Below are 22,835 nucleotides of genomic sequence, written 5' to 3' on the forward strand. Positions count from 1 at the left end.
AGCTAAAAAAGCTTGACGATGAAAAGCAGAGATCTTTAACGGGATTTTATCAATATCAAAATTACAAGTAAGGAAAAATTCAGTGCCACCTAACTTAGAAAACATGAACACAGGTATAGCATTCCAAATGGAAGTAGGATTAGTAATTAGATTCTTCAACCAATTTATTTTGAATGTGTCATTTAAAGTGTTAAAATCTAACACATTAAGTCCTCCGTTGACATAGGAGTTCATAAGAACTGTTTTTTTTAATGTAGTGTGTCCTATTTTTCCAGATAAAGTTGAAAATTAACTTATCAACCTCTTTTATAAGCTTTTTATCAAGGTGCAATGCCAATGCAGCGTATGTAAGACGAGAGATGCCTTCTGCTTTAGTTATTAATACTCTGCCTTTTAACGACAAATCTCTTAAGAGCCACTGATTAAATCTGTGTTTGAGTTTCTCTAGAATAGGATAAAAATTTTGAGTTATTCTACTTTCCTGGTTCTTGGTTATTATGACACCTAAATAACGAACTTCTTGTTTAAGTGGAATGTTACACAAAGCTGTTTTCGAGCAGTCTTTTATCGCCATAAGTTCACATTTAGGAATATTCAAGTATAATCCAGAAGCTTTGGAAAATATAGAGATTAAGTCAATAGCAATAGAGATTTGATGTTCATCTTTTAGGAATAATGTAGTGTCATCCGCTAACTGTGTTATGAGTAAATCTTTGCCAATTAGCGATATACCTTTTACATTGCTTGATTTCATATGGTTAGACAATAGTTGGGCAATTAACAAAAACAGGTATGGAGAAATGGGACAGCCTTGTCTTATCCCTCTTTGTATGTTAAATCTGGGTGAAGTACCGTTTGTTAATTTAATACTGCTGTTACTGTTATGGTATAATGTTTTAATCGCTGTAGAGAAGTAAGAGCCAAAACCATACTTATCCAGAGCTTGAAATATAAATTCATGCTCCACCGTATCGAAGGCCTTGTAGAAGTCTAAAAATAATATGAAACCATTGCAATCTATGAGGTCAGAATAATCCAGAACATCTAAAACCAATCTGATATTGTTAGTTATGTGTCTTTTGGGCATAAAGCCAGATTGTGTTTCATCAATAACAGAGTCAAGAACCATCTTAAGTCTGTTAGCTATAATTAGAGCAAATACTTTATAGTCATTATTTGTGTTGTTGTTGTTGTTGCTGTGCGGTTGCCGCGCTGAGCAGTTAGCTAGCGGCAGTGTTCTTCTGCAGATGTCAATAAACGGCTGTGCTCCCTGGCTAGCTCACGGGAAGCAAGACCAAACAACACCTCCGTCTCCTCGTTGTCTGAGCTCGCCACATTGGTGTCAGAAGTGGGATGATGGTGGCACCCCATGTTCTGATCCGAGTGACTTTTCCCCCGCCTGTCGTGACCGGCGGTGCGCCAAAAGAAGGCACCTGGATATTTGCAAAGTGAAAGCAAAAAACAAGCGCAAATTCAAACGCGATTTCAATATGTCACATATTGACAGTGGCTCACCGATGCCAATGACATAATTACCCAGCTACATTTCCGAAAGAATGCAAAAGCATTGACATATATCTTTCCTTCCTACAATAGCCCGACGGGCAGGGCAGAGATAGATTTTGGTAGCCCGACTGGAAAAATCGCTAGCCCGATTTTGCAAGCCCTGTGTTACAGGCATGGCCCTTTAAGGATGAAGCCTGATGGGAAATGTATTCGGGATGTGTGTAGCGGGACTGCCTGGTGTGTGTGTGTGTGTGTGTGTGTGTGTGTGTGTGTGTGTGTGTGTGTGTGTGTGTGTGTGTGTGTGTGTGTGTGTGTGTGTGTGTGTGTGTGTGAAGAGAGAGAGCGGAGAAGGGGAAAAAGTAACGGTTAGCTACAGAAGAGACGGAAAGAAAATAAATAAAAGGAATATAATAACTCCCTCGACAGCCAGAGTTGTGTCGGCGATGCTCGCTGTGAGTAAACTGTTTCAGCCCACTGTACGCTGTGTTCGTGCCTTAGAGAAGAAATAAAGTTCGGTGAAGCAGTTTCCTACGCCTCCTTCGATCTTTTTGCTAGCGGAGTTGACCTGTATAGTAAGCTGTTGCCGGCTACGAGTCAGTTACGGAACCTTCAAGTAACTGCCAGAGGTTTCCTTACTACGGTTCGGGGCCGCGGATCTGGCGCGGTAACACCTGTATCTGATTGAGGAGTCACTCATCTTTGGAAAAGAGAGTTTATTACAGAGAAATGGCTCTTTCCAAAATAAAAGCTATACTATACGCTTCTTCTGGGCTATATTCTCAGCAGCATATTGTAGCGGGTCAGGACTGTTCGGGGTTCTGTTTGTACAGTTATGTTTTGTTTATGTTGCCATAGTGACGGGTGACGCCCTCTCGCTGCGACGGTGTGTCCTTCCGGGGTCAGAGGGCACCCTGTGTGTTGTTGTTGTGGCTGTGCGGTTGCCGCGCTGAGCAGTTAGCTAGCGGCAGTGTTCTTCTGCAGATGTCAATAAACGGCTGTGCTCCCTGGCTAGCTCACGGGAAGCAAGACCAAACAACACCTCCGTCTCCTCGTTGTCTGAGCTCGCCACATTGGTGTCAGAAGTGGGATGATGGTGGCACCCCATGTTCTGACCCGAGTGACTTTTCCCCCGCCTGTCGTGACCGGCGGTGCGCCAAAAGAAGGCACCTGGACATTTGCAGGACTTTGTGTGGGGCAATGGGGTCGTCGGGAACGACTGACCCCTTAGGCGGGGGCTATGTAGCGGGTCAGGGCTGTTCGGGGTTCTGTTTGTACAGTTATGTTTTGTTTATGTTGCCATAGTGACGGGTGACGCCTTCTCGCTGCGACGGTGTGTCCTTCCGGGGTCAGAGGGCGCTCTGTGTGTTGTTGTTGCTGTGCGGTTGCTGCGCTGAGGAGTTAGCTAGCGGCAGTGTTCTTCTGCAGATGTCAATAAACGGCTGTGCTCCCTGGCTAGCTCACGGTAAGCAAGACCAAACGACACCTCCCTCTCCTCCTTGTCTGAGCTCGCCACAATATTAAACATATCAGGTCCCCATAAGGAGAATCATGTGCTAACGGCTGTCTAAATGACTCGGGTAAAGTTTGTAACATGCATGCTTGTTGTTTTTGTCTGCTTCCACTTGTCTTTGCACTAGGATGATGTCGGCGTAAATGTGCAGTCATATTCGTTGTGTTCCCACTAGTGCTCCGTTATCGAGCTACCCCTGCGTGGGGCTAGACGGCTAACACGTTAACGAGCTAACTGCTCGCTAACACACTAGTTCCCACCCATGTAATTGAGCATTACGTGGCACATCCAACATACTGTTTTACTTTAGTCCATGACGCGCTTACCTTCAGGGTCATATGTCACATGAAAACCAAAATAATTCCAAACGCCACATCTGAATGAGGGTGGGGAAGGTTCAATTTGCCATGTTGCAAGGAGAGCTTAACTTCTGTCTCGCTAGCTTGCCCTGCGCTCGTCCTTCTGATGATGCTGTCTGTGTTGAGCGCTCAGTGGATCTGCGCTCGACAGTGCAGCCTAGGCTGAGTAGTCGAACGCAGATTTACTGAGCGCTCAACACAGACAGCATCGTCAGAAGGAAAGTTGATAAAATAAATTACAAATTTTGTATTGTTCGATACATATGCGTACCGAACCGAAAGCACTGTATCGTACGGTTCAATATCGATACGAGTATCGTTGCACCCCTACTATCTAATAGGGTTGCCAGAATCCCAGCAAAAAAGCAAAAGAAAAAAAAAATAGGGAACCACTCCCCCACCCTCTGCCTCAAGATTTTAATTTAATGCACGTATAAAACAAATGCACAGAAATTTATTATTTTTCTCCAGTATTTAAATATATTCATCATCTTTATTCAACAGAATTGCAGACTGCACAGATGGTACCTTCCCAAAGGAAAGAATACTATAACGTACTAGGGTATATACTAGACTTAATATTTACTGAATACAATAATGGATTTCTATACATTTTACATCAGATAGAAACTTTGGTTGTAAGATTCAGATAATTATTTATTAAAAGCTAGACATTTTAAATAAGAATAAGGAAGAAAAGTATTTCTTTGTGCCCCCCTTTCCCTGTTAATGCCCTACCTGCCCCGCTGGCAAAACATTGCTAGACCCGCCCCTGCACAGCTACCAGCGTCAGCTACGTAAAAAAAGGATCCTGGTGTTATTTGTCTCTCAGAAACAGTTCATAACTTCCCTTCAACTCATTCATGTCACCTAAAAGGTAAACCTGTTTCTCCATCACCTGTTCAGCTCTGATGATTCAGTAAGGACATCTCCTGGTTTCATCTTCATGTTTCCCTCTCACCACATATCCAAACGGATATCATGACCAGCAGCTTTACAGCTGTGGCTCCAGCAAACATCAGCTGATACTAGAAATTAATATTAAATAAGTTCTAATAACAGCTGATCAAGCTTAAACGTGCTGCTGTTCTTTAGCGTGACCTCCGCCGGTTTCCTCTTCCTGGCGCAGAGAGAAAAGCCGATCAGCTGATCATTAATCAGTTTCATGATTGAATTAGCAACTTTCTAGCTGAAGTAGTACGGGACAAATCGCATTCCTTTTCACCTCAACTTTAAAGTTCGAACCCCTCGGCTGTAATTGGTCCAGTCCAGAGTCGATCATGACCAACTGGCCAATCCACCACTATTCACTTATACCAATAAAAAAAAAGAAAAGAAATAAAACCCCATCGGCCCATAAAAACGAAAAATCACGAGCGGCCCATATGACAGATGGCCAGTCCAGCCCTGAGTGACAGCCTCAAAGGGGGGAAAACGGCTCAAGACTGTTTAATCTGTATCTTATGTGCACTATATATCACTATATCACAATAATTTTTCATATCATATGATTGTTCCTAGAAGCTTTCAATCGTATTAGTGTGTTTTAATAAGTTAGAATATTCATTTAATATCAACAAAAGACTTAAATTGGATCAAAAAAGGTTATATTGTGTTTATCTCATCAGCCATGACTGAATATGGCCACTGGATGTCAGCAGAGATGTGGTTAAAATAGGAGGCAAGTCAAAGAGTTGACTTTCAAAGCTAAAGTACCCAAACATTTGCTTCTTTTCAGAATGAGTGTATTTTTCTTGTAATAGACTTAAATACTTGCTGTGATTAAGGGAAGGATAAACCATTTATAATTGTGCAATTGTGTTTCTCTCAATAGTAAAATTGTAAGTAAGTTTATTTTATTGTGTTTTTGACTCAAAACAGCTTTATAGAGGTAAATAAATAAAAAGACAACTTCTGAAGATTAAACCTCATATCTTTAGACACTTGTCTCAGCACACCCATGCAAAAAAACAAAAAAACAAAAAATACCCAGAACCCCCCAAACAATAAAATTAAGGAGTGTGTACACACACCTTTTGGGATGATTTGATGTGAAATGTGTTTGGTGACAGACTCAGAGAAAAAAAAGGCTTAAGGCTGTTTAATCTGTATCCTATGTGCACTATATATCATTATGTAATAATAAGTGAAAGGCAAAGTGGACAAGTAGCAGATCAGAGTTTCAGAGCAGGAACACCTGACTAAAAAATTGCCAACTGAAACTCAAAAGCATAAAGACACGATTTTAAGAGCTGTGGTGTGGATTTGTCCTTGATCCAACACAGCTGATTTAAATGGCTAAATTACCTGCTCAACATGTCTTGAAGTTCTTCAGAGGCCTGGTAATGAACTTATCATTTGATTTAGGTCTGTTGACCCAGGGTGATATCTAAAACTGGAGGCCTGGAGTTCTCTACACCAGATTTAGGGCTTTTAATACTGTACCTGTACAATAGGTACAGGTAAATAGAATAATGGAATATATAATCACAGAAGAAAAAACTTTTCCCCTCTTTTTGTGTTAATGGGGGGGGGTTGAAGCTGGTTTGCAGACTCCACTGGGTGTATGACGTGGGTGTGTGGATGGAGTGCCCACCTGCTGCCCAGTGTGTGCTGTTAAGTGAATTCACATGACATTTGTTTCAGATGCTGTTTCTCTGCTGTTTCTCCCAGTAGTGAAAGCTATATGTTTAATCTAAAATATATGTGTTCATACTCTTTTTTTCTATTGCAATTATCAATTATTTTTGAGTAGACTAAAGGCAGTGTATGGCCCAGGGGGACAGTTTGCATCCAGCAAATGACCCCAGTCAGATCGGCACATGCGAGGTGTAAGAGACAAATTCTGGATATTAGTATTAGTGTTTGTAATATTAAAATAAGTTTATCTAATGTTACGCAGATATGCCTCTGACAAAATATTGGATATGCTCTTTTGTTCTCTAGTTAATGGCATCATCATATACATGTAGTGCCTCAGTACTGTGGAGCAAATATTACACCAAGTAATAGATGAACAATTAAATGACAGAAAAGTTCCTGTGTTTTCCACTCTCTGTAAACGAAATTTCAGTTGATTACAATGTGTCCACAGTAAAATAAATAAAAAGTAAAAATCAATCAATCAATAAAATAGGACATCTAAAGTATTTTTTGCTTTATAATGGCACGATAGTCGGGACAAAGAGCTACCAAACCTTTTTCTATAATTTTACACATTTTATTTTGCCCAGAGAGTCATTTTGACATTTATTTCATTAAATAGAACAGCCTTTCTTTAACATGTAGTAGAACACACACATCCAGCTGAAATTGCACTTTTTTTTCTTATATTGAGATATTACAGGGACTATAGGTGGAGCTAAACTTATTTACACTGACAGAAAGGGTTTTTTTCTGGCCTGGACAACTTAAGATTAAAGTGCACTGTATGTGCACAGCCTTATATGCCCCCTAGAGCTCTTACATCGGGTGATCTTTTGCTCTTGGCCACACCAAGGTCGAGGCTGATTCTTAGAGGTGATAGTGCATTTGCGGTCGTGGTGCCTAAATTGTGGAATGATTTGCCTCTCCACATTAGACAGGCTCCTACCTTCAACCTTTTTAAATCCTATCTTAAAACACATTTCTACTCACTGGCTTTTAATACTGCACGAGAGTCATGTACTTATTTATTTGTCATTAGCTATCTGTCATTGATGTTAATTGATATTGCTATTTTATTGTGTGTTATTTTATTGTGTAATTTGTATGTTTGTACAGCACTTTGGTCAACACCACTGTTGTAATTAAAAGTGCTATATAAATAAATAAAATAAATGTGGCTCCAAGTGTAAAATGAGTTTGACCTCCCTGATTATAGTGTTAAACTGTACGGCTGTGACAGGAAATGGCCACTGGATGTCAGCAGAGAATGAGAATGATTGAATATCCTTATTTTCTTTAATTAAGGTATTAATAAATCAGTGATTTAATAATAGAATCATTTTTTGCTGTATATTCACGTAATAGTAAAGTTGTAAGTTTTATTTCTATTGTGGGAAAAGGAAGAAAAAGAGAAGTCACAAATGCTTTATAGAGGCAAATAAAATTTTTTAAAAAAAAACAAAACAACCCACTACAAGAGAAAGTGGACAAGTAGCAGGCCAGAGACTTCATGTGAAGATCAAGTCTTAGAGACTGAATGAAATTTATCCCCGCATTTTACACTTAAGCGTATAAAGTGGATAAAACAGATCCCAATTGCTGTTTATTTTGGGCACTAATGCGCAGGAGAAATAATTAAATTGTTTGTCTTGTCAAGATTTCACTGCAAAAACGTATTTGCCATCCAACAACTGACTGCATTAAGGCATTCATTTAAAATGGATAAGTTAATGAGTTTGTGAGGTTTAAAAAAGAAGTAAAGTTGAATGTGATGGACATACAAGTCACGAGAAATTATTTTAAAAGTACTGATAAACAGAGCACCTAATCTAGAACTTTGTAGAACGCCACATGACAGATCACCAACACCTAGACCACCGAAACCATAAGCATTCTCTGGAGTTGCCCCACCCCTGACTTTGTAAACATTCATCAGTTCACTGATTAAGGGAACTGCCTTTAGTCAGCCCTCACAATCAACAAGTTACAAGCTATTCAGAGGGACTGGGCATTATTGTCCTTAAAACAATCGAAGTGCCTTGAAGGTATTTTTGGTATTGGATCTGAGGTGCTTGGATTTTGATCACAGCTTTTCCCCCCCTCTTGCTTCACGACAATGGAGCACAAACAAGGAGCATTTGTGCTGCTGAAGATACATTTGCTCTGTGTACTCTTTATCTACGGACAGTCTAGTGTAAATTGCAAAAAAGGTAAGCTAAGACAAAAGGCGTTTGGGTCACAGAAGTCACTAATTGTTTGGTTTTACTGTTACTATTGTTACTGTTATTATTGTGACGCAAAAGAGAGAGGTCATTAATTAATGTTTCATACAGAATTATATCCTCAACTTAAAATCAACAATGTTTAATGTTTAAGGCTGAATTTTATTTTAAGGCTTATCCTATTCCATTGTTTGTCTTATTTTTTGCTGCTCTAACATTGCACTGTCCAATTTCTGCAATAACACAACAAATTTCGCAAGTGTGGGACCAATAAAGATTTATCTTATCCTATCTTATCTTATCCTATCTGGCTGTTGTCTTTTCACACATCGCTGTCTCCTGTTTGAAGGAAGGTTGGCTCTCGTATCTTACATTTCTCCACATGTGAGAAATTCTTTGATACTTTTAATTTATATCTATCCCCTTATAACTAATCTTTTTAATAATACCTGTCGTTCCATTTTAGATAGCTTTTAACAATGCAATAAGAGATGCGATGGCTGCCTATTTTTTTCACACCTGCAAAGATCAGAGGTAATCCAAAGGTGTTGTTTGACTCCATTAGTGGTATTATTACTCCTCTTGCACCTGCAGCCCCCTTTCTTCATAGGGGAAGTAAAGATTTTCTCTCTTTCTTGCTAGAAAAAAATCAGTAATGTAAGAAAAAAAAAATTCCCATCAGTATCTTCATTGTCAGTTCCTACTCCAGCTCAGCCTGTTATTTTAGAAACTTTTTCACACGTTTATCTTACCTCAATGAAAGCGTCCTCCTGTTGACTTGACATTTTACCTGCATCTTTATTCTCCTCGCCTAATCAACAGTTCACTGGTGTCTGGTAAAGTTATTATTTTAAAAATGTGATATCCACCCCCTTTAAAAAAATAAAAAACCAAGTTAGACCCTTCTCTTCTTAGCAGTTACAGACCAATCTCAAAATTGCCATTTATTGCTAAGATTTTAGAAAAGGCCTTGCCGTATTAAACCATTTAGTCGACCTTTGTTTTTGTTGTTATGTATTTTATTTTATTTTAGAGGAAAAAAAGAGAAAACAAGCAAAAAAAAGAGCAACATAATAAACACAACACCATCACATTAATCTAGCTAAGTGTAAATAACAGTAAATACTAAATATTGAAAGTTGTGCAGCACGCAGGACCGACAGCACCCAATGTGCTTTGAGGTAGCAGCCAAGAAAGGTGTAGTTTGTGTCTCTGAAGAGTGAACACCGTTGTGCACACCTGTGTGGATGAGCACGGCTGTATACAAAAGGTTTCTCCATGTAACGATCTGCTAGAGGGTGTGGACAGGGCTATGGCTCCCTGGGGACAGGGCATGAAGCAGGCATGGAGGAGATCCAGGCCCCAGACATTCACAGGCCCCAGATTGCGAGAGCCCAAGAAGGACCACCAGAGGGGCATCCATGCCACCCTCCTGGGAAGAGCTGAGGAGAGCCCTAGATGAAGGAACACCCAGCAGCCATGGAGCAGAAGCCAGAGTGGGCTACAGTGGTGTGCCAGTAGGCTCCGCCGGCAGCCAGCTGTGCCAGAGTGAACTGAGCCGCAGGCCCAGAGGCCTGAGGGCCCCCCACACCCCGGAAGAGGCCCAACCAAGCCACGGGCGCCAGACCCTGCCAAGCAGCCACCAAGAGTAAGCCAGTACATACCTGAGCGCCCAGCACCAGACACCAAGAACCACCAACGCACCGACGCCTGAGGGCATCAGCCACTGGTAGGGAGTGTGGTGAGGAGAGATAGGCCTCCATACTTTGGAGGGCCTGAGATGTTCCCAGAGAGGTGGAGTCTAACACCCGACCTGACATATAGACACAGACAAACAGGCACACAGAGACACAAACGTGTATTCCCACCCTCATGCACATATACACAAATACTCAGCAATCACCCAACGTAAAGACAGACACAAATGGACATTGTACACACAATCATACTCCCCAAACATACTCTATACCCCAGGTCCAGGTACCCTCGCCCCCAGAGGGGGAAACTGCACCTAGACCCAGGAGATGTTACCCTGTCTCCCTGGGTGGAGGCAAGCAGACCGCCCCCGGCTCCACAGCAGCAGGGAGGCCCCGCATCCCAGCCCCTCCGCCTGATGCCTAATAGAGAACAGGGGTGTGTGAAGACCCCATACCTCCCTCCTCCCGCTCATCCCACATAGCAGACAGGTCTGGTCCGAATCTGGTGTCGAGCTGGCACTGCTGGCTGACTTCTGGCATGGTAAGTGGGATGTCATCCAGATATGGTCCAGGCCTGGCGTAGATGGCACTGTTTATGTGATGGCATGCCATATCTGGCCCGATTATGGTTTGGTGTATGAGGCCCAGGCTCATAGAAAACAGGTCTTCCACAGATCTGGCATCAAGCTGACACTTCTGACTGACTGGTGTCGTTTCAGGATGTATGTCAACCAGATGTGGGCCAGGCCTGGCAATGATGGCACTATTTATGTTCCTATTTTTCCTATTTTAGTTAGAAGACCCAAATGCCACGTTGCAATACTATACTGCTACGGTAGCCAACATTTCAAATACAGGTTTGACAGGTTTGTGAGTGTACACTTTATCCAAAAACTAGTGAGGGTTTACTCATGTTTACCACTGGGTGGTTCTAGCTCAGGTGGTAGAGCCGGTCACCTACTGATCGGAAGGTTAGTGATTCGATTCCTGAGTCCACCAGTCTGCATGGAAAGAGAGTGAATGTAGTTACGAAGCACTCAGTTTTGAGAAAATAGGTAAATGTGGCATGTTGTATAGAGCACTTTAAGTAATCCGGAAGAATAGAAAAGCGCTATATAAGAATCAGTACATTAACTGCCTGAACAGAGTTTCATCTTGTTACTTTTGCACTGTTATGTTCCGGCACATGTTGTTATTACATGGCTTGATTAAGGTTCACATTAGGCTGACATCTGGGTCCAGAGCTGAAACTGTTCTAGGCCAGCACAGGGCCAGCAGTGTGTCTGCAACTGACCCGTGGCTGCACACAACTTACACATGGCCGACATACTGCAAAGAATGACAGCCCTTTGGTGGCCCAGATCAGGTTGGCCAGAGCTAATCCACACATGGTCCAGCACACAACCACCAGTGTGTCTGCAACTGGCCTTGTGCTGGCCCATGTGTAAGCCACCTCTGGCAAACCAGATCTGGGCCACCAACGGGCCGTCATTCTTTGCAGTATGTGGGCCATGTGTAAGCACATTGTGTGGGCCAGATCTGGGGCATACCCATTTTGCTATGTGGGATGTGTAGTGTTATTGTGTGTTGTTCTAAAGTGCATTTAAAACACAGTAGTCAACCGTAGCTTGCCTCCACCAGTGTGTGAATGTGAGAGTGAATGAATAGTGGCATTGTAAAGCGCTTTGGGTGCCTTGAAAAGCGCTATATAAATCTAATCCATTATTATATATTTTTATGAATGTTTGCACAATGTCACCCCAAAAATTGCCGGTTCCATTTTCTTTAAAAAATTATAGAGAAATATGTGGTTGCTCAAGACTTTTGCACAGTACTGGATGAATAAATTATTACCTCTACACATAGCTGGTACATATACAGTATATGCACTGGGCCATATCTCATTATCTTTTAATTCAGGTGTTTTCAATTCCATATGATTTCACACACAGGTGTATAAATCATGCACCTAGTCATGCAGTCTACATTTACAAAAATTTGGCAATGAATGGGTCGTTGTAAAGAGCAAACCTACTCAGGCCTTAACATCAGCACAAACACTGTGGAGCAGGTTTACTTGAATGAGCAGCTCCTATAGGCATAATGTGTACGTAGCTGACTTCATTTTTACCCAAACTATGTATTTTTTCTTAACCTCATTATTTCTCCTCATTATTGCCTCTGATCATTTATTGTATTTTGAATACTCTTGCACTATTTCTATCAGTGGACTCCTCATGAACAGAAAATCATATCTGATTATTCACTGATAAACCAGATTTTTACTAACTCCCAACTATAAGATCCTGTCATTCCCACCCAGTTTACCAGGATTTATATTTTAGGAACCAAAGATTCTCTGACTGACACCAGCCATCATCCTCAGGACATTCAGAGGGATCAGATGCAGAGAGCTGTGGTACTGGAGCATCGAAGAGCTCCTCGAGATGTAAATGATAGACTACAGAAGCTAGAGATAAGGGTGGGGGAGATGGCTCGGGTGCTGGATGAGGTCAGAGCTCAGGTAAAGTGATGCACTTAAAGCATGAGTTTCACAAAACATTGACACAGTGAACCATGACATGACGTACTAGGATTTTTTTTGTTTTTTATAACAGACTGACAGACTGTTGAGCCTGGAGAATAGGATGGAGGAGCTGGCTCGTAAGCTGAATGTGGCCACTGTATGAGCAAAAAAATCACATAATGAAACATGACATGGCATACTGGGATTTTTAATTTTGATTTATTACTTATATTTTTACTTCTTTGGCCCAATGGCAAACTATAGAGAAATGATAGCCTGCAACATCTGGAGGATATATCAAGGGAGCTGGATCGCATGCAGAAAACGATCAACACTCAGGTAAAGATTGCACTTAGTGAGTTTTCACAAAACAATGACACACTGAAACATGACATGACATACTGGGATTTTTTTTTTCTTTTTTTCATAACAGACTGACAACCTGTTGAGGCTGGAGAATAGGATGGACAAGCTGGCACATACACTGAACGTGGCCATTGTAAGAGCCAAAATGACATAATGAAACATAACATGACATACTGGGATTTTAAACTTTGATTTATTTACTTTTATTGTTACTTTTTTTGGCCCAATGACAAACTACAGCAAAATGATAGCCTGCAACATCTGGACAATATCTCAAGGAAGCTGGATCGCATGCAGAAAATGTTCATAGCTCAGGTAAAGATTGCACTCAGTCCAATGAGTTTTCACCAAAAAATGACACACTGAAACATGACATAACATACTAGGATTTTTAAAAAAAAAATTTTTATAACAGACTGACAAACTGTCGAGGCTGGAGAATAGGATGGACAAGCTGGCACATACACTGAACGTGGCCATTGTAAGAGCCAAAAATGACATAATGAAACATGACATGATATACTGGGATTTAAAACTTTGATTTATTTACTTTTATGTTTACTTTTTTGCCCTAATGACAAACTACAGCAAAATGATAGCCTGCAACATCTGGAGAATATCTCAAGGAAGCTGGATCACATGCAGAAAACGGTCAAAGCTCAGGTAAAGATTGCACTCAGTCCAATGAGTTTTCACAAAAAATGACACAATGAAACATTACATAACATACTAAAAAAAAATTCTTTTTTTTTTATAAAAGACTGACAACCTGTCGAGGCTGGAAAATAGGATGGACGAGCTAGCACGTACACTGAACGTTGCCATTGTACGAGCCAAAAAGGACATGATGAAACATGACATGACATACTGGGATTTTAAACTTTGATTTATTTACTTTAATTTTCACTTTTTTGCCCCAATGACAACCTACAGAGAAATGATAACCTGCAACATCTGGAGCATATATCAAGAGAGCTCGATCATATGCAGAAAACCGTCAAAGCTCAGGTAAAGATTGCACTTACTCTATGAGTTTTCACAAACAAATAACACAATGAAACATGAAATTACATGCTTGGATTTTTTTTTTCTTTTTTTTTATAACAGACTGAAAAACTGTCAATGCTGGAGAATAGGATAGACGTAACCACTGTGCGAGCCAAAATTGGCATAATTAAACATGACATGGCATAATTAAACATGACATACTGGGATTTTAAACTTTTATTCATTTACTGTTATTTTTACTTTTTTGCCCCAATGACAAACTATAGAGAAATGACAGCCTGCAAAATCTGGAGGATATATCAAGAAAGCTGGATCATAGGCTGCACTTGGTCAGTGTTGAGGTAAATATTCCACTTCATATTTCTTGATGCATGTTCAATCATCCAGGTATGGAAATTCCAATGTTGATCCCCCGAAAGAACAACTCTTCTTACAATGCTGTGATTGCAGCCATTCCCCAACTCTCTGTGAATGGTAATCATGGACATTGATAAGTGGTTTTGATTATGACAGTTTACATATAAATGATCAAGAAACTGACATCTAGAGCCCATTGTTAGTCAGTGGTGCTAGTTTCAGTCATTGTGCAAAGGTACTGTTTATAAGGTTGGAGAAACCTGGAGTCAGCTGAGACTGAAGAAGTCACTTGGATGATTGATGAATCATTTCTGCCACTGAAACTGCTACGTCCAGATAAACAGAATCAACCTTTTAGGATTTCACTTCATAATATTCCACAATGGTCCCGCAGGCCCACCACCCGCAGGAGGCGCTATAGGGGTCGGGTGCATTGTGTGCCGGGTGGCGGCCAGGAGCGGAGGCCCTGGCGGACTGACCCCCGGCTGCCAAGACTGGCAATAGGGACATGGAATGTCACCTCTCTGGTGGGGAAGGAGCTTGAGTTAGTGCGTGAGGTTGAGAGGTACCGGCTAGATATAGTCGGGCTCACCTCTACACATGGCTTGGGCTCTGGAACCAGTCTCCTGGAGAGGGGCTGGACTCTGTCTCAGTCTGGAGTTGCCCCTGGTGGGAGGCGGCGGGCTGGGGTGGGTATCCTAATATCCCCTCGGCTTGCTGCCGGTACGTTGGGGTTTTTCCCGGTGGACGAGAGGGTTTGTTCCCTGCGCCTTAGGGTCGGGGAACGGGTCCTGACTGTCATCTGCGCTTATGCGCCGAGTGGCAGTTCAGAGAACCCAGCCTTCTTAGAGTCCCTGGGGGGGGGGGGGTGCTGGAGGGTGCTCCACCTGGAGACTCTGTTGTCCTGCTGGGAGACTTCAATGCTCATGTGGGTAACGACAGCGAGACCTGGAGGGGCGTGATTGGGAGGAACGGCCTCCCTGATCTGAACCCGAGCGGTGCTCTGTTACTGGACTTCTGTGCTAATCACAGTTTGGCCATAACGAACACCCTGTTCGAACATAAGAGTGTCCATAAGTGCACGTGGCACCAGGACGCTCTAGGCCGTAGGTCGATGATCGATTTTGTAATCGTATCAGCAGACCTGCGACCATATGTTCTGGACACTCGGGTAAAGAGAGGGGCTGAGCTGTCAACTGATCACCACCTGGTGGTGAGTTGGATCAGGTGGCGGGGGAGGACGCTGGACAGACCTGGTGCACCTAAACGCGTAGTGAGGGTGTGCTGGGAACGTCTAGCAGAGGCCCCAGTCCGCGAGATCTTCAACGCACACCTCCGGCAGAGCTTCAACAGCATTCCGAGGGAGACTGGGGACATTGAGTCCGAATGGACCATGTTCAGCATCTCCATTGCCGAAGCTGCTGCATTGAGCTGCGGCCGCAAGGTGGTTGGTGCCTGCCGTGGTGGTAATCCCCGAACCAAATGGTGGACACCAGAGGTGAAGGGAGCCACCAGGCTGAAGAAGGAGTCCTATTGGGCTTGGTTAGCCTGTGGGACTCCGGAGGCAGCCGACAGGTATCGACAGGCCAAGCGGAATGCGGCTCGGGCAGTGGCTGAAGCAAAAACTCGGGTGTGGGAGGAGTTCGGAGAGGCCATGGAAAAAGACTTTCAGACTGCCTCGAAGAGATTCTGGCAAACCGTCAGACGTCTCAGGAGGGGAAAGCGGTGCTCTACCTGCACTGTGTATAGTGCTGGCGGAGCGCTGCTGACGTCGACTGAGAAAATTGTCAGGCGGTGGAAGGAATACTTCGAGGACCTCCTTAATCCCACTGACACGTCTTCCGAGGAGGAAGCAGAGTCTGGGGATGAGGGGAATGACCCGCCAATTTCCGGGGGCGAGGTCACTGAGGCAGTTAAACAACTCCTCGGTGGCAGAGCCCCTGGTGTTGATGAGGTCCGCCCCGAGTTCCTGAAGGCTCTGGACGTTGTAGGGCTGTCCTGGTTGACACGCCTCTGCAATGTTGCGTGGAGATCAGGGGCAGTACCTGTGGACTGGCAGACCGGGGTGGTGGTCCCCATCTTTAAGAAAGGGGACCGGAGGGTGTGTTCCAACTACAGGGGGATCACACTCCTCAGCCTCCCTGGGAAAGTCTATGCCAGGGTGCTGGAAAGGAGAGTTCGTCCGTTAGTCGAACCTCAGATACAGGAGGAACAATGCGGTTTTCGTCCTGGTCGCGGAACACTGGACCAGCTCTTTATCCTCTCCAGGATACTTGAGGGTGCATAGGAGTTTGCCCAACCAGTCTACATGTGTTTTGTGGACTTGGAGAAGGCATTCGACCGTGTCCCTCGGGGTGTGCTGTGGGAGGTGTTGCGGGAATATGGGGTGTCTGGCCCATTGCTACGGGCCATTCGATCCCTATACAACCGTTGCAAGAGCTTGGTTCGCATTGCCAGCAATAAGTCGGACTCGTTCCTGGTGGGTGATGGGCTCCGCCAGGGCTGCCCTTTGTCTCCGGTTCTGTTCATAATTTTTATGGACAGGATTTCTAGGCGCAGCCAAGTGGTGGAGGGCTTTCGCTTTGGTGGCCTCAGAATCTCATCTCTGATTTTTGCAGATGATGTGGTTCTGTTGGCTTCATCGGGTGAGGGCCTCCAGCTCGCACTGGAACGGTTCGCAGCCGAGTGTGAAGCAGCGGGAATGACGATCAGCACCTCCAAATCTGAGGCCATGGTTCTCAGCCGGAAAAGGGTGGAGTGCCCACTCCGGGTCGGGGATGAGTTCCTGCCCCAAGTGGAGGAGTTCAAGTATCTCGGGGTCTTGTTCGCGAGTGATGGGAGAAGGGAGCCGGAGATCGACAGACGGATTGGGGCTGCAGTAATGCAGACGCTGCACCGGTCCGTCGTGGTGAAGAGGGAGCTGAGTGTAAAAGCGAAGCTCTCAATTTACCGGTCGATCTACGTCCCTACCCTCACCTATGGCCATGAGCTGTGGGTAGTGACCGAAAGAACGAGATCGCGGATACAAGCGGCAGAAATGAGCTTCCTCCGAAGGGTGGCTGGCCTCTCCCTTAGAGATAGGGTGAGAAGTTCGGCCATCTGGGAGGGGCTCAGAGTAGAGCAGCTGCTGCTCCACATCGAAAGGAGCCAGCTGAGGTGGTTCGGGCATCTGACAAGGATGCCCCCTGGGCGCCTCCTGGGTGAGGTGTTCCAGGCATGTCCCACTGGGAGGAGGCCCCGGGGCAGACCCAGGACACGCTGGAGAGATTATATCTCTCGGCTGGCCTGGGAACGCCTTGGTATTCCCCCGGATAAGCTGGAGGAGGTGGCTGGGGAGAGGGAGGTCTGGGCCTCTTTGCTTAGGCTGCTGCCCCCGCGACCCGGCCCCGGACAAAGCGGATGAAGATGGATGGATGGATGGAATATTCCACAATGAGTTTTCATGAAAAATGGCATGAAACATTGCAGGACATATCTGGACATATATTTTTGTTTGTTTGTTTTATAACAGAATGAAAAACTAAAGAGAGAGATGTACTTCCTGAAATCATGTTTGAAGGAGCAATGCAAAGAAGGTGACTCATGTTCTTTCTGTGAGAGCTATTATCTGTCATATATCACTATCGGTGTTTCTTTTCATTTCATTCAACAGTCAAATGCTTGGGCACACCTTCTCATTTAATGGTTTGTCTTTGTTTTCATGATTATTTACATTGTAGTTTCTCACAATGTAAATAATGTAAATAAGGCATCAAAACTATGAATGAACATATATGGAATTATTTAGCAAACAAAAAAGTGTGAAATAACTCAAAACAAGTTATACATTTTAGATTCTTAAAAATAGCCACAATTTGCTTTGATTATTGCTTTGCACACTTTTGGCATTCTCCTGATGAGCTTCATGAAACCTGAAATGGTTTTCCAACAGTATTGAAGGAGTTCCCAGAGATGCTGAGCGCTTGTTGGCCCTTTTGACTTTGCTCTGTCATCCATCTCATCCCAAACCATCTCGACTGGTTTTAAGTTAGGCAACAGTGGACTCCAGGTCATCTGGCAGAGCACTCCATCACTCTCCTTCTTGGTCAAATAGCCCTCAGACAGCCTGGAGGTATGTTTGAGGTCATTATCCTGTTGAAAGATAAAAAATGGTACAACTAAACGCAAACTGGATGGGATGGCATGTTGCTGCAGGTTGCTGTGGAAGCCATGCTGATTTCATTGTGCCTTCAGTTTTGAATAATTCCCCAACAGTGTCGCCAGCAAAGCACCCACACATCATCACACCTTGTCCTTGATGCTTCACCGTGGGAACCGTGCATGTAGAGACCATCCATTCACCTTTTCTGTGTCTCGCAAAGACACGGCACAAGGCAGAGGGTCTCAAAGATCTCAAATTTGGATTCATCTAACCAAAGCACAGATTTCCACTGGTCTAATGCCCATTCCTTGCATTTCTTGGTACAAACAAATCTCTTTGCTTGTTTCTTTTTCTTACTAGTGGTTTCTTAGCAGTTATTCGACCATAAAGGTGTGAAGTCGTCTCGATTTTCTGAGGCATCTGAGGTCCTTCAACATCTGTTGTACAATGCTCAGGATTTTCTATGAGTTTTTTGTGGCCAGTGCTATCCTCTATGCTGTTCCATGCTGGGGCAGCAGGTTGAGGGTCGCAGATGCCAACAGACTAAATAAACTGATCCGCAAGGCCAGTAATGTTGTGAGGATGGAGCTGGATTCCCTTAAGGTGGTGTCTGAGAGGTGGATGTTGTCTAAGACAAAACAATGCTGGATAATTCCACCCACTTCATGATGTGTTGGCTAGTCACAGGAACTCATTCAGTGAAAGACTGAGATTACCAAAAAGCACCACTGAACAACACAGGAAATTAATCCTGCTCATGGCCATCTCTCTATACAAGTCCTCCATCTAATGCACAGTAAACACTGCAATAGTTACACCCTTTTTGCACACGCTCTTTTCTACTCTGTAATATTCTATTTATTTATAAGACCTCTGTTAGTTCTTGATATTTATAATTGAGTGATGTCTATATGCTTTTACTTAAATTTGTAAAATCTGTAACATATTGTATTGTTTAAATTGTTTAGCCGGTTATTGTTACTGTCTTAGAGCAGTTGTAACCCACATAATTTCCTTAGGGATTTATAAAGTATTCTGATTTTGATTCACGCAGTCTCCTCTGAACAGTTGATGTAGAGATGTGTCTGCTACTGGAACTCTGTGTGGCATTCATCTGGGGTCTAATCTGAGGTGCTGTTAACTTGTGATTTCTGAGGCTGTTGACTCAGTGAATTTATCCTCAGCAGCAGAGGTAACTCTTGGTTTTCCTTTCCTGGGGCGGTCCTCATGTAAGCCAGTTTTGTCATAGCGCTTGACGGTTTTTGCGGCTGCATTTGGGGACAGATTCAAAGTTTTAGCTATTTTCCCAACTGACTGACCTTTAGTTCTAAAGTGAAAGACAGAGATTACCAAAAAGAGATTACCTAAAGTAATTCATTAAAGTAATGATGGACTGTCATTTCTCTTAACTGACTGGTTCTTGCCATAATATGAATTCTAACAGTTGTCAAATAGGAATGTCAGCTGTGTACCAACCTGACTTCTGCACAACACAACTGATGGTCCCAACCCCATTAAGAAGGCACGAATTTCCATAAACGAACCCTGACAAGGCACACCTGTGAAGTAAAAACCATTTCAGGTGACTACATCATGAAGCTCATTGAGAGAAGGCCAAGGGTTTGCAGCGCTGTCAACAAAGCAAAGGGTGGCTACTCTGAGGAATCTAAAATTGAAAACTTTTTTTTTCTTAGCTGCATATGGTAAATGGTAAATGTTAATGGCCAGTATTTGTATTGCGCTTTACGAGTCCCTCAGGACCCCAAAGCACTTTACACATTCAGTCATCCACCCATTCACACACTGGTGATGGCAAGCTACATTGTAGCCACAGCCGCACTGACAGAGGTGAGGCATATGTATATACATCTTGCTTCATATATTTGATGTCTTCAGTATGTATCTACAATGTAGAACATAGTCAAAATAAAGAAAAAACATTAAATGACAAGGTGTGTCCAAACCTTTGACTGGTAGTGAAAGCTTATGCATAAGTTCAACAAGGAAGATCTATGGTCTCACATCTGTCCACTCCCAGGTGCTGCTGGCTAAATCTAAGCTTTATCACTTTCCCACACTGGCATCACTGGTCTAGTCCAATCACCTTCTCCTGGTCTGCTCCAGGCCAATCAGCATTCATGACACACGTCTCTGAGTGAGTGTCCAGCATTCAGACAGCTACCTGAGGACACTCTTCATGTGAGAGAAAATCTGCTCACACAGATATGTAAAGCCAAGCTCCATGAACACGCGCAGCTATGGATTCCAGCTGCTTCAATGTTGCATTAACTGGCATTAACTCAGCCAGAGTTGGGAGACAAATCTAGCTGCTCATTAAAGATTTCTGGTTTGATCAGAAAAGAAAACATTGGACCATATACCTGAAAGTCCCAAAAACGCATTGTGAATTCTGTCTCGAGTCTACGGATGTATCCGTGTATTTCCGTGGTGCTGATGCTGTGCTGAGCGGACAGCTCCTGAAGCTTTTGAAACGTCGGAATGTGGAGAGCTAACAACGTCCCTCTCACCAGTAGGCTAAGTTATTTTTAGCCAATTACAAGTTGAATCTGGTAGTTGGGGTTGTTAGCTAAGATACCGTCATTAAGAAGTGGCACAACTAATATGTCTATGTGAGCTAATTTGCGAAAGAAAGAAAAGTATTTCTTTGTGCCCCCCTATCCCTGTTAATGCCCTACCTGGCCCCCCTGGCAAAACTTTGCTAGACCCGCCCCTGCACAGTTACCAGCTGTCAGCTACTTGGAAAAGGATCCTGATGTTATTTGTCTCCCAGAAACAGTTCATAACTTCAACTCATTCATGTCACCTAAAAGGTAAACCTGTTTCTCCATCACCTGTTCAGCTCTGATGATTCAGTAAGGACATGTCCTGGTTTCATCTTCATGTTTCCCTCTCACCAGATAACCAAACCGATCATGACCAGCAGCTTTACAGCTGTGGCTCCAGCAAACATCAGCTGATACTAGAAATTAATATTAAATAAATTCTAACAACAGCTGATCAAGCTTAAACGTGCTGCTGTTGTTTAGCGTGACATCTGCTGGTTTTCTCTTTCTGGCGCAAAGTGGGCGATAAATAAACAAGAGAGAAAAGCCGATCAGCTGATCATTGATCAGTTTCATGATTGAAGTAGCAAAAGGAGAGGGAGGAGAGAGAATGAGAGAAGAAGAGGCAGCTGTGCAGTGTAACGACAGAATAAATCCAGCTTTGTGTCTTTTTCCATTCTAGCTGAAGTACGGGACAAATCGCGTTCCTTTTCAGCTCAATATGAGACGCGTAATATTTTCTCTGAATACGGGACATTCCGTTTTTACGGGACGGTTGGCAACTCTACTAACTAACCTTATAAATGAAATATAGTTCACTATCAGTAACATCATAACACCCACCCAGCTGTATAGACACTCTGTCATGCTAGCTAGCATGCAGTACGAGTTATTGTAACGGACTGTAAAAAGTCAGCACAACGAAAATAAACTCCACCTAAACTTGGTTTATATCTGACTCAGATAGTCTGCAGGTCATAACTTCTTACCTGAAGTTTAGTTCACCTGACACTCGGACCGCCCCGCCTCAGGTCTCTCCTCTTGCCTTGTAAATCTCTGACAGGTGAGTATATCATATATCTGTAGAGTGTAATGTTGTTAGGGCTCCCTTACACAGACTCTTCAGAATCAGAATCAGAAAGGGTTTTATTGCCAAATGTTGAGCAGGTTTACAACATTAGGAAATTGCTGCAGTGCTTCAGTGCAAACATACAGGGAGTGCAGAATTATTAGGCAAATGAGTATTTTGTCCACATCATCCTCTTCATGCATGTTGTCTTACTCCAAGCTGTATAGGCTCGAAAGCCTACTACCAATTAAGCATATTAGGTGATGTGCATCTCTGTAATGAGAAGGGGTGTGGTCTAATGACATCAACATCCTATATCAGATGTGCATAATTATTAGGCAACGTCCTTTCCTTTGGCAAAATGGGTCAAAAGAAGGACTTGACAGGCTCAGAAAAGTCAAAAATAGTGAGATATCTTGCAGAGGGATGCAGCAGTCTCAAAATTGCAAAGCTTCTGAAGCGTGATCATCGAACAATCAAGCGTTTCATTCAAAATAGTCAACAGGGTCGCAAGAAGCGTGTGGAAAAACCAAGGCGCAAAATAACTGCCCATGAACTGAGAAAAGTCAAGCGTGCAGCTGCCAAGATGCCACTTGCCACCAGTTTGGCCATATTTCAGAGCTGCAACATCACTGGAGTGCCCAAAAGCACAAGGTGTGCAATACTCAGAGACATGGCCAAGGTAAGAAAGGCTGAAAGACGACCACCACTGAACAAGACACACAAGCTGAAACGTCAAGACTGGGCCAAGAAATATCTCAAGACTGATTTTTCTAAGGTTTTATGGACTAATGAAATGAGAGTGAGTCTTGATGGGCCAGATGGATGGGCCCGTGGCTGGATTGGTAAAGGGCAGAGAGCTC

General features: G+C 43.3%; 1 protein-coding gene across 1 annotated transcript in view; it reads left to right on the top strand.

Annotated features, from left to right (window-relative positions):
• The first annotated feature begins 1,430 nt into the window (after nt 1-1,430).
• Nucleotides 1,431-22,835, top strand: part of LOC146664800 (uncharacterized) — a 28,168-nt gene continuing 6,763 nt past the window's right edge. The window contains exons 1-10 of the mRNA XM_085411834.1: nt 1,431-2,968; nt 12,286-12,464; nt 12,559-12,624; nt 12,732-12,806; nt 12,901-12,966; nt 13,074-13,148; nt 13,249-13,314; nt 13,422-13,496; nt 13,594-13,659; nt 13,767-13,841. Of these exons, the coding sequence (XP_085267960.1) occupies nt 2,932-2,968; nt 12,286-12,464; nt 12,559-12,624; nt 12,732-12,806; nt 12,901-12,966; nt 13,074-13,148; nt 13,249-13,314; nt 13,422-13,496; nt 13,594-13,659; nt 13,767-13,841 (780 nt within the window). The 5' untranslated portion in view covers nt 1,431-2,931. The remainder of the gene's footprint in view (nt 2,969-12,285; nt 12,465-12,558; nt 12,625-12,731; nt 12,807-12,900; nt 12,967-13,073; nt 13,149-13,248; nt 13,315-13,421; nt 13,497-13,593; nt 13,660-13,766; nt 13,842-22,835) is intronic.

This window comes from Rhamphochromis longiceps, linkage group LG7 (genome assembly GCF_057381845.1).
Source record: "Rhamphochromis longiceps isolate RC_006_pf linkage group LG7, R_longiceps_female_GT1.1, whole genome shotgun sequence".
NCBI classification, from domain to species: Eukaryota; Metazoa; Chordata; class Actinopteri; order Cichliformes; family Cichlidae; genus Rhamphochromis; species Rhamphochromis longiceps.